Source organism: Macaca thibetana, chromosome 7 (genome assembly GCF_024542745.1).
Source record: "Macaca thibetana thibetana isolate TM-01 chromosome 7, ASM2454274v1, whole genome shotgun sequence".
Taxonomy (NCBI): domain Eukaryota; kingdom Metazoa; phylum Chordata; class Mammalia; order Primates; family Cercopithecidae; genus Macaca; species Macaca thibetana.
The window spans coordinates 26,442,127-26,454,992 of record NC_065584.1 but is presented as its reverse complement, the minus strand read 5'-3'; the positions used below and the strand labels follow the sequence as shown (position 1 = coordinate 26,454,992).

General features: G+C 37.3%; 1 protein-coding gene and 1 non-coding gene across 4 annotated transcripts in view; both read right to left on the bottom strand.

The window, feature by feature from the left end:
• The window catches only part of GTF2A1 (general transcription factor IIA subunit 1), a 48,410-nt gene that overhangs the window by 21,385 nt on the left and 14,159 nt on the right, over nucleotides 1-12,866 (bottom strand). For all 3 annotated transcript variants that reach the window (XM_050798643.1, XM_050798642.1, XM_050798644.1), the window contains 3 exons: nucleotides 7,191-7,395; nucleotides 4,901-4,965; nucleotides 704-779 (listed from right to left, as the gene is read on the bottom strand). In XM_050798643.1, the coding sequence (XP_050654600.1) occupies nucleotides 704-779; nucleotides 4,901-4,965; nucleotides 7,191-7,395 (346 nt within the window). The remainder of the gene's footprint in view (nucleotides 1-703; nucleotides 780-4,900; nucleotides 4,966-7,190; nucleotides 7,396-12,866) is intronic.
• On the bottom strand, nucleotides 5,978-6,121 carry LOC126960437 (small nucleolar RNA SNORA79). Its single transcript, XR_007727984.1, has one exon. It is a non-coding gene; the product is annotated as a small nucleolar RNA SNORA79 (small nucleolar RNA).

Here is a 12,866-nt window from a genome sequence, read left to right as displayed (position 1 = left end):
GTTCGCTAACCAGTTATCGTCATACAATTCACACAGAATCAAATTCCCTCAATATGTTCCTTTAGATGACCCAGAATCTTGAATTGATTAAAAAGCAAATTACATCTTATTAAACATGTAGCAAGATAAGCCCCTAATTTCACAAATTTACAATAACAAAAATAACATACATACATAGAATAGAAAATAAATAATAACTATATAATCAAGATTACAGGGGACACTTAAAATCCATGTAAATAAATTTTTCAAGTACTAATATGCCAAAACACATGAGCTAGACATTGGTCTTTTGTCAATGAAGAGATACTATGTATAATAATAGCATACAATAAATTTGCTCTTAATATGCTCTAGGAATTACTTTCATATCACAAGTTCAAATAACTTTAATACTCACTTGGCATGGTAAATGTGTTTAATAAAAAACTAAGTAAGCATTTTTATATAATCATACTTCAATAAGAGAGTTATCATGCACAGATCAAAGGTTCAAGTACAATCTGCATCTTCTTTACTGTATCCTCAACAACGATTACAGTTGTATGTGTTACAGCCCTCAAATAAAGTTATTTTAATAACCTAAACCAAATGGTAAAAGAAATATTAGTATTTTCCATCTTTCAAAGAAGACAAAACCTAAGGGCTAGATAGTACAATTTTCTGAATTACATTTTAAAATGGTTCCATCATTCCTAATTACCTGAATTTGTTAATATCTGCTGAACAGGAGTCACACCTGCAGGGAGTGCTAAGGTAGCAGCCGTAGCAGCAGCACTCTGAAAAAAACAAAGAAAAAATATCAAAACCACATACATATATAATACTATCTGTTTATCTCTAGCATATTTTAATAGTATATGAGACTTTTTGTTTAGAATATATCAAAATTTTAAGAATCTAGTAAGGCTAAATCCCATTTTATAAAATGGTACAAGAAAGATCAACCTAGCCTAAACAACCTACTAAATTATTTTAAGTCGTTAAATACAACAATATCATTGGGTTTTTTCACCTAGAGAAGGTGTTCTAAGTAAATCTCACAGGTACTGTAGCTCTCTTTTTCCTTCTCGTCCCATCAATCTTCTTTAAGGTACCAAGCTTTCCTATACTTGATCTAACCTATACACTTTTAGACAATACCCACATTAACAATGCTGTACAACATATGAAATAGCTATTTCATTACTGCTTCCTTTCCCACTGTTTCCTTATCCCCATTTCCTTGAGGTAGAAGTGTAACTGTCTACTTTTTAGAATTCTTAACTTTTAAAATTTCTACTAAATCAACAGATATCTATAAAGAACACTATATCAGAAGACTTCACTGGGAGTATAGCTGACAATTCTTCTAAGATGTCATATTAGCAAAGAAAAAAAGGGACATATTGGCATTATATTCTAGGTGAAACATGTATTAAGAACAGATTAATACAAAAATTCTGTAATTCTTAAGAAAAGCCACACCAGGCACAGTGGCTCACACCTGTAATCCCAGGACTTTAGGATGCCCAGGCAGGCAGATCGCTTGAGCTCAGGAGTTTGAGACCAGCTGGGGCAATATGGTGAAACCCCATCTCTACAAAAAATACAAAAATTAACTGAGCGTGGTGGTGCACACCTGTAGTCCCAGCTACTTGGGAGGCTAAGGTGGGAGGATGGCTTGAACCTGGAAGGTGAGGTTGCAGTAAGCTGAGATTGCGCCATTGCACTCCAGCCTGGGTGACAGTCGCAAACTTTAATTTCAACATTTTGAAATGAAGTTAGCATGTGACACTTAAGTTATAAAGATATACATGGGATTATATTATGAATTTCTTAAAATCCAGGACAAATTCTTGACTTCCTGGAGAGTTCTGGAGAGTTTTCTCCTCCTGTCCTCCCACAAAGAATTATGCCATTCTCTCGCTTTCTATTCTGTACTTTAAGTATTTTCCTGTATCCCACTAGAGCTACACATTTTGGTAGTTTTTTCCCTCTCTTTTCAATCTTCTTTGGGTACCAACCATTCATATATTCAATCTAACCTATACATTTTTAGAACTACCCATATCTAGAAAAGCTTAAAAAAATAACTGCTTTGGAAATGCTAGTGTCAGAGAAGTCAACAAACTTGGAAAATTATTAAACCAAGTTAATAATTCAACTACTGTCTAGTCTGGGCTCTAGGTATATAGCTTTCCAAGAAAATAAACTTGTTGCCACTTGACAAACCTAAGTAATTTCTACAACTTGGGCCTAAAATGCCCACTATGTCTCCAGAATTTAACGATAGCCCACCAGGTTGATCCATGTTTAAGTTGAATACTCAATTATCCAATTTAAGATAAATCTTGTCTATATAAGCAAATTAAAGGTTATCTAAGTTTAAGGGAAATATTAACCACCACATACTACTAAGAAATATTTAAAAACAAAAAAACAACAAAAATATTATTTAGAAATATCAAGGGCCTATAATTCGTATTTTGAAAGATAACAATTCTTCCTCTACCAGCAAACCGACATAATAGTTTCTATACAGAATACATGACCCAGTAACTACCTGCACACCACCCCCCCAAATTCAAGCTGCATAACAGGTATTTGCTGAGTCACGTACCATACACAAACCACCTTGTACTTAGTAACTATTAAAATTTCTTCTTGTATTCCACAAAACAGCCCAAACACAAATAATGCATTAGACCAATCATTTCATAAAAATGAACTGAAAACAATGGTTTAATAGAAGTTCCCTGAAATAGCCTTCCACTATTATTATCTCACATTTTTATGATTAGTTCATTTCTAAAGCAAACAGAGCCATTAGAAAGAACAAATGTATTTCTGCTGAATATTTCTGAATCAGAAGTAATAATGCAAAACCACAAAAACCTAAAACACTTTCACTGGTACAAAGCTTATACTGATTATGTTCAGAAATACATGAAGGAAACACTGACTAAAAACAATAGAGTAAAATGTAAAATATACAGAAATGTTAAATCAATTTTTCCTGAATAACTGACCTACAATTTGTTTAAATACATCTGCTCTTTAGAATAAAGGAGATTTAACCAGTAGTAGAGATGGACCACTAATTTTTATCCCAGAAATAATTTATTAATTCAAAATTATCTTCCACAACATTTAAAAATCTTTTAAATGTTAAAGGAGATTCTGCCAAAATTTGTTTTAAAATAATGCGAGTTATTCCCTAGGATATAGTCTTAATAACATCAACTGCAATATGCAACATATAGTGAGACTTTTTTTTTTTTTTAAGGGTGGAGGTTAAAAAAAATTGGGGCCTGAGACTTAAAATGGAGTTTTTTTCCAATAAAAAATCTTGTGAGAAATAACGGGCATGAAATTTATTCTCATGTAAACGAAATGATTCTAGTAACTATAACTACAAGTACAAACAGAGATCCTTGATATTTGTGAATTTAAAAACTGCAATTTCTACTATCATGTAGAAACTTTCAATTCTGCCACAGTATGAATTTGTGAGGCTGGTAATGTGTAGGAGGAAGTCATTTGCCTAGTGGTAAGCCCTCCTCATCTGGCTTTTACCACAAATGAGCTTTGTGATTCACTATCACTTGCAAAGTAGAACTGATCTTTTCATATAATGCTTTTTTAAAAAAAACTTTTTGAGGCTGGGTGTGATGGCTCACACCTGTAATCCTAACACTTTGGGAGGCCGAGGTGGGCGGATGACTTGAGGTCAGGAGTTGGAGACCAGTCTGGCCAAAATGGTGAAACCCTATCTCTACTGAAAGTACAAAAAAATTAGCCAGGTTGGTGGCATACACCTGTACTCTCAGCTACTCAGGAGGCTGAGGTAGGAGGATCACTTGAACCTAGGAGGCGGAGGTTGCAGTTAGCCAAGATCGCGCCACTGCACTCCAGCCTGGGTGACAGAGCGAGACTCCATCTCAAAAAAAAAAAACTTGAACAGAAAAAAAAAAAAAAAAATCTCATTCCTAGTACTAACTACTTACGTAGGCTAAAAGATCTTTTTACAAATATTGATTCTTTCTCCTTTAAATAAAATTTTGGCTGAAGAATGAAATGTAAGAACTGTATGTAAGAACTGGGTCAACACTCAATGAAATTAACAGTCTGTATTTTTTAAACAGAATAAAGAAAAACCATTTATAAGGAAGTATTGAACTACTCTGACTGTATTTTAATGTTTCATCCAAAAAAAAAAAAAAAAAAAAAAAAAAACAACTTCAAGCATATAGGTAAAGATTTTCTAAGGATCTGAAGAGGTTCTTTCAAGTTCACAGTTAAACTATACTACATTTGTTGAGAAATATTATATGTCTGAAATGTAATTTGAAAATGAGTGAGGACTTGTAAAGTTTAGTGGATAGTCCTCAGAAATATAAAACTTCTAATGTTACTCAACTGGTTAAAATGTATTCTATGGTAATTTACACACTATAATGACTTATTAGACTATACTATGGTTAAGTCAAAGCAATATTTTTAAATGCTTGATTTTAAAAATAGTTATACTGAACTATCCAAACAGTTCATCTTCATTTTTTAAAAGTTAACAATTCTTAGCCTTCCCAACTTCTTGCAATTACCAGGTCTCCTGAAACAGAACCATACTTGGCATTATAAGTTTGGCATTATAAACTTTTTCGGACATAGTAGGGAATGGAGTAACTCTCACAAAGCACCATTCTTTTAGTATTCTTAAACAATTCCATAATTTTATGAACCTTAATGTCTAGGTACCAAGCTAAACTTCAGATCCAATATTCAGGAAACTAAAATAGCTGTTCTGCCTGAGTCTTCAATAAACTTCAAGTTGTTAATATATAACATATATAGGCATAATCACAATTTGAGTTAGAATTAAGTACAGCCAATCAAACTGCTACATTCTGAGTCTTACCATGTTTGATGCATTCATATGCTGTATCAACTTAGAATCTGGAACAATAACTTGTGGTGCTGTGGCTACAAAAAAACAAGTACACATGTAAACAAGGAACCATGAGGCTATTTTCTGATCACAAGAACATTTTACATACAATGATGAAAACTTTTTTCATGTTTTCCATGTTTTCTGCACTCAAATGCTTTCAATCATTTGCTCTCAGGACAGTATAAATTTATACGGCAAATAACAGCTGTGATATACCCACCCTATACTAGAAAACACAAATATTTAAGCTTTGGGAGGCCAAAGCGGGCGGATCACTTGAGGTCAGGAGTTCGAGACCAGACTGGCCAATATCATGGTGAAACTCCGTCTCTACTAAAAATACAAAAAAATTAGCTGGGTGTCAGGCTGAGGCATGAGAATCACTTGAACTCGGGAACTGGAGGTTGCAGTGAGCCGAGATCATGCCACTGCACTCCAGCATGGGTGACAAGCTCCATCTCAAAAAAAAAAAAAAAATTTTAAGTGACAATTCCTAAGGATGCAAGGGCATTTAGGAACATGAAGTAGTGAGTTACTTAACACCTAAACATACACACATACACAGTTCTATGCATTCCTAAGTAAACTGGATATTTTCAAACATAATTTTGTCTTAACTCAAGGTTAACTGTTTTACTGATACAATGATACCACTGTTGCAATGAGTTACTAATCCAATAAAAGTAAGCTCAAAAAATTGTGACTAGTTTTTGAAACCTACATAGTCCTTTTCTTCCAACATGAAAGTTGACAGACTCATGCTACTTTCATCGGCTGTTTAAAAAATACAAATCAGCCGGATGCAGGGATGCATGCCTGTAGTCCCAGCAACTCAGAAGGCTGAGGTGGGAGGATCGCTTGAGCCCAGGAGTTTTGGGCTATAGTGCGCTATGCTGATTGGGTGTCCAACTAAGTTCGGCATCAATATGGTGGCCTCCTGAAAGCAGAGGACCACCAGGTTGCCTGAAGAGTGGTGAACGGGCCCAAGTTGGAAAAAATACAAATCAGAAATAATGGCAATGTTACTTAAGCATAAAAGGAATTAAATGTTTGATTCCGCAAATTTCAGAGAACAGACGGATAACTCCATTATCCTAATATTCTCTGAGTGAAGAAAATCAAATTTTAATTTATGATGACCTAAAATCCTAATGCCAGGTCTGAAGGCAACAGGAAGAACAGTCATCAAAAAATAATAAAGGGATAAAATTATTTGATACAAAGTATACACTAAAATTAGGTATGAAAACTACCACTAGACGTCAACAGTAAAATAACCCAAATAGACTCTTCTACTGTGTATCATTACCAATTTTGAGACACATATATATACTGTCAAATGAGGCAAATAAGTAACTAAATGATTACATTAAAATGAACTTTACATCTACTTCTAGTGTCCTCTCCCATAAAAGCAGATGCACTGAATTAGAATGCTCAGAAAGTTTTATAACTGAATAGACGTGTGTCATGAGAGAAAATACAGATCAAGTTTCTTAGCGTTTTCTGGGCTCAGATTTTCCTCAGCTGTGAAACTGAGCCAAGGGCTATTTTACAAAGCCCTTGTAAGGTGCCAATGAAACAGTATCTATAAAATGACTTGCAGAGTACAAAGCACTATGGACACAGTCTACGAATATTTGCTTTTTCTTAGCTTTAATCCAAGAAATATAAATTAAGATATGTTATATATCCACGCTTAACTTATAATAAATCTAATTCAGTCCGTTTAGGCTTACATAAATTACTATGGAACTGAATTTTCAGATTGCCAAAGTATACAAAAAACTCTAGAATTTAAGATATATTTTAAAAACTAATCTGAAACATGTCTCTGAAAGAACATGTTTCATAGAGAAAGCAAATAACTATTTTACCATATAAAATAATAAAGTCCTTAGTAAATAAACCTTTTAGGTTTAACTTATTTCAGGAAATCCATCACTACATAGCCTTTTCAAAACTAAATAGTAATACAACTTAGGCTTTCAATTAGTAAATTACTTGTCTACCATTACTCTACAGATACAACCTACATTTTATACAAATTTATATACATTTACATACACCCACACCCCTCAGCCAAGAGAAAGGGGAAAAAAAGCCCAAAATCAACATAGGGGTTTTTGTTTGTTTATTTTTAGGTTCTCCATGCGCCCCTTAAAAGACAAGATCCAAGAAATGTAGAATATTTCTCTTCTTTCATGATGACAAACTTAATTCCAAGTCATAAGTAGGAAAACAAATCCAGTCTCACCTTGCTGTGATGCAGGAATAAGGACCTGCTGGGTCTGCGCTTGCTGAGGTACTGTCTGCTGAGGCTGAGCTTGCTGATGGTGGTGATGGTGGTGATGCTGCTGCTGCTGGGGTTGATGCTGCTGTTGAACTTGCAGTAGAAGCTGCTGCTCTTCTGAATGAAATCCATCTACTGCCCTGGACTGCATTAGTTTGTTTTCCCATAACTAAGGCAAAGAACATTAAAGATTTCTAAGTGAAAAATAACTCTGGACAGACGAACACAACAGTTTTATTAATCTCTTTATAAAGTTATTCCATTTTAAAAACTGATACAGACACAGAAATACAACAAATCTATAATTCTAACCCAAGTGTAAACAATAACAAAAACAAAATTTTAAAGTATCAAACCTCATTTTTGCCACATCAGAGTACTGGAGATTTTGTTTCTTTTTCTATCTTCAATAAACTTTCTATAGTAATTCCTTAATCAGCAACTATTATTTAGCAATGAGTTTCATATAAGCTACTTCTTTAGTAATCAAAGATTATCCTTTATAATATCAAAATCATTACTAAATTATTTTTATATGGAACTTTTTCCTTATAAAAATACAAAATATAAAATTTTCTGCTTCAACATGAAAAACATAAATTCTCAAATAACATACACAATATAAATTCATTTAGCACAGTGAGAAACAGAGATAATCCCCCGAAGAAGAAAAGCCTAACTTTCCATCTGTCCAATCCTACAGAAAGAAAAAGAACCGGCGATGCCTGAAGGTCTTAGTAGTTATCGCAACACTTCTTGAAATGTCCTTCCTTCTTCCATTATGCCAATTGGCAATCCTTTTCTGCTCAGCCATTTCTATTTTCTCATTTCACCTTAGGTTCTATGATGGGAAAAATCAGAATGGACAAAAAGAAAGAAAAGAAAACATGTGCAACGATTTCATTCTTCTACCTAACACATTTCCTCTCTACCAGGTTTAGTGTTCATTCTGGAGCCTTAACCTTACAAGAAACTGGCCAAAAAGTCACAAACTATTCCCTGAAAATGCAGATAAAACTTCATTCAGTCATTCTGCACACAAGGCTCTATACATACTTTGTCTTCTCTTCTAGGATTTGCTCTTGGGATATTGCCTAATTGACCTTAAGCTTCTATCATATCCTTCAAGAACGTCCCTTTGCCATACTCACAGAGAGTTTTTTATCTTATTATTATTATTGTTTTTTAATTTAAGAATTAGAGACAAGATCTCACTATGCTGCCCGAGCTGGTCTCAAACTCCTGGGCTCAAGCAATCTGCCCGGCTTGGCCTCCCAAAGAGCTGAGATTACAGGCATGAGCCAACATGCCTGGTCATACTCCGTAGAGATTTTTTATAATCTCCTGACCCTTCCAATCATTCCAGACATTCTAGATTTGTTGTCTTGATGCTAGTAACAATTCCACTAAATCTCTAATGGCTTACTGAAAAAGCAAATATTAAGCTCAATTTCCTAGGGAATCCTACTGGCAGGCACAGTATTTAGATTTACTTGAAGTCTATTCTTAGAGAGATGGTAACAAGATCTATCTCACTGGTTGTTGAGAGGATTAAATGGCATATCTATGTAAAACAATTATCAGTGTTACATAAAATTGGTGATCAAAATATATTATTATTGGTGGCAATGGTGGTGACATTAACTGTTTAATAAATCCTTATACCAGAAGTCAGGAACCCAGTTAGTCCTGGTTTGGCCACTTACGTAACCTAATCATTTATCTTTCTTAGGCTTTTTTTTTTTTTCTTTTTGAGACAGAGTCTCGCTCTATCGCCTGGGCTGGAGTGCAGTGGCCAGATCTCAGCTCACTGCAAGCTCCGCCTCCCAGGTTTACACCATTCTCCTGCCTCAGCCTCCCGAGTAGCTGGGACTAAAGGCGCCCGCCACCTCGCCCGGCTGGTTTTTGTATTTTTTTAGTAGAGACGGGGTTTCACCGTGTTAGCCAGGATGGTCTCGATCTCCTGACTTCGTGATCCGCCCGACTCGGCCTCCCAAAGTGCTGGGATTACAGGCTTGTCTTAGGCATCATCTTTACCCAAAAGGGGAACCAATCGGATTAGATTACTTCTAAACTCACTTCCAGTGAATAAATTTAAGTCTCTGCTAATCCCAGGCGAAAGACAGCTAGCTTCTTCCCGTAGTAACAAGCACTACTTTTTGAGAGCCCATGTTGTGTCTGATTCATCTCTGTAAAGTGGGCATCTAGCATAGCGCACCATCAAAATAGATACTCATATGCTAAATAAAACACATTATGACTAATGTATTATATATAGTAAGGCTTCCAAACAGTCTGTTATCACCCAAACCTTCTACATCTTCTCCTCTCTTCCAAAACAAAACAAAGCCTGTTTCTTGTGAGCCAAAAATCAAGGTGAAAAAAAGTCTTATTAATGTTTTGTTTAAAAAGTGTTTTAAATTGTAATTTTCTAAATTTTATGCTTCACTTTTATCACCTACAATTGGTTTACCCACAGCAATCTGGACCCATCACTTCAACGAAGCTCCTATGATAATGGCAAGTATTAATGAATATACATTATGTGTGGCTAAGTACTGGGCACCATGACTCACCTAGACTCCCGTGTAAATGACCTAGGAGTCACAATCCACCCCAACAGTCCACCATTACCGTCTATTCTGATTCACTGTTCCAATGTATCTCTATGACGCGGCCCTGGTCCCTTCTGCCCAGCAGTACTGCAAACAGTAGTAATGTAGTGACTGAGCACTTGAGTTTCTTGCATCAAGTCATACAGTCCACAAATAATTATGTCCTATATGCCGAACACTGTTACAGGCATTGAGAAGATACTGTGAACAAACCTGAGAAAAATGCTTGACCTTACAGAGCAGACATTCCAGTGTACGCTTGCCCTTCCAATCTATCCTCTATAAATCAGTGATCCTCAAAATGCGGTTCTAGACCCAACATCAGCATCACCTGGATACTTGTTAAAAATACTGAATCAGCAGCTCTGGGGGTAAACCAGAAATCTAATTTAACAAACTGTTCATTCAGGTTATTCTGATGGATGCTAAAGTGAGAACTGTTTTAAAATCTAAACCGATGTTTTTCAAACTGAGGACTGCAACCCACTAGTGACTCAAAGTCAATTTAGAATTTTCTTTGTAGCCCTCTCTCCTTCTCTCCCTTTCCTCTTTCTCTCCCCTTCCCTCCCCTTCTCCGTCCCTCTCTCCCTTTCCTTTCTCCTTCTCCCTCCCTCTCTCCCCTAAGGATGTTTTCTGTAAACAAAATAGAATTGAAAGGAAAAATCAGACTGTACTGCACTGAGAAAAAACTTTTGCAGATTTGTCACTCATATACTTGTGCATATATTTATTCAAAATGTTAAATACTATTAATTCTTAAGGAGAGTCCTAGTCAAGAAGTTTGAGAAACACTGTTCTACACTGTTATCAAGGTGAATTTTTTTAATTTATAAATATATCCTCTGTTTAAAAACTGGAACCACAGAGCAAAGTAATTTATTTACCCACCTACCTACCTACCTACCTACCTACCTGATATGGTTTGCCTGTGTTCCCACCAAAATATTAACTTGAATTGTATCTCCCAGAATTCCCATGTGATTTGGGAGGGACGGGTAACTGAACCATGGGGGCTGGTCTTTCCCATGCTATTCTCAGGAGACCTGATGGGTTTATCAGGTGTTTTTGCTCTTCCTTGTTCCTCATTTTCTTTTGCTGCCAACATATAAGAAGAGCCTTTTACCTACTGCCATGATTCTGAGGCCTCCCCAGCCATGTGGAACTGTAAGTCCAATTAAACCTTTCTCTGTTCCCAGTTTTGGGTATGTCTTTATTAGCAGCATGAAAACAAACTAATATAGTAAACTGGTACTAGTAGAGTGGGGCATTGCTGAAAAGATACCTGAAAATATGGAAGCGACTTTAGAACTGTGTAACAGGCAGACGCTGGAATAGTTTGGGCAGCTCAGAAGACAGGAAAATGTGGGGAAGTCTGGAACTTCCTAGAGACTTGCTGAATGGCTTTGACGGAAATGCTGATAGTGATATGAACACGGTCCAGGCTGAGGTGATCTCAGATGGAGATGAGGAATTTGTTAGCAACTGGAGCAAAGGTGACCCTTGTTCTGTTTTAGCAAAGAGAGTGGCAGCATTTTGTCCCTGCCCTAGAGATTTGCGGAACTTTGAACTTGAGAGATGATTTAGGTTATGTGACAGAAGAAATTTCCAAGCAGAAAAGCATTCAAAAGGTGACTTCGGTGCTGTTAAAAGCATTCTGTTTTAAAACGGAAACACAGCATAGAAGTTCAGAAAATTTGCAGCCTGACAATGCAGTGGAAAAGAAAAAGCCACTTTTTGAGGAGAAATTCAAGCTGGCTGGAGAAATTTGCATAAGTAGCAAGGAGCCTAATGTTAATCTCCAAGACCATGGGGAAAATGTCTCTAGGCCACATCAGAGACCTTCACTGCAGCCCCTCCCATGATGAGCCCAGAGACCCAGAAGAAAAAAGTGGTTTCGCTGGCCAGGCCCAGGGTCCCCATGCTGTGTGTAGCCTAGGGAGTTGGTGCCCTGTATCCCAGCCACTCCAGCTGAAAGGGGCCAACATAAAGCTCAGGCTGTGGCTTCAGAGTGTGGAAGCCCCAAACCTTGGCAGCATCCATGTGGTGTTGAGCCTGCGGGTGCACAGAAGTCAAGAATTGAGGTTTGGGAACTTCCACCTAGATTTCAGAAGATGTATGGAAATGCCTGGATGGCCAAGCAAAAGTCTGCTGCTGCAGAGGCAGAGCCCTCACGGAGAACCTCTGCTAGGGCAGTGCAGAAGAGAAATGCGGGGTCGGAGGCCCTACACAGAGTCCCTACTAGGGCACTGCTTAGTGGAGCTGTGAGAAGAGGGCCACAGTCCTCTAGATCCCAGAATGGCAGACCCACCAACAGCTTGCACCGTGCTCCTGGAAAAGTCGCACTCAATGTCAGCCCGTGAAAGCAACTGGAAGCAAGACCACCCTGCAAAGCCACAAGGGTGGAGCTGCCCAAGACCATGGGAACCCACCTCTTGCATCAGCATGACCTGGATGTGAGACCTGGAGTCAAGGGAGATCATTTTGGAGTTTTAACGTAAGACTGCCCTGCTGGATTTCCGGACTTGCGTGGGCCCTGTAACCCCTTTGTTTTGGCCAATTTCTTTCTCCCGTTTGGAACAGCTTTATTTACCCAATAACTGTACCCCCTTGTATCTAGGAAGTAACTAGCTTGCTTTTGATTTTACAGGCTCATAGGCAGAAGGGACTTGTCTTGTCTCAGATGAGACTCCAAACTGTGGACATTTGTGTTAATGCTGAAATGAGTTAAGACTTTGAGGGACTGCTGGGAAGGTTATGATTGGTTCTGAAATATGAGGACATTAGATTTGGAGGGCCAGGGACAGAATATGGTTTGGCTATGTCCCCACCAAAATCTCAACTTGAATTTTATCTCCCAGAATTCCCACATATTGTGGGAGGGATCCAGCGGGGAGGTAACTGAATCAAAGGGCCCGGTCTTTCCCATACTATTCTTGTGATAGTGAGTAAGTCTCACGAGATCTGACGGGTTTATCAGGGGTTTCCGCTTTTGCTTCTTCCTCATTTTCTCTTGTCGCTGCCAAGT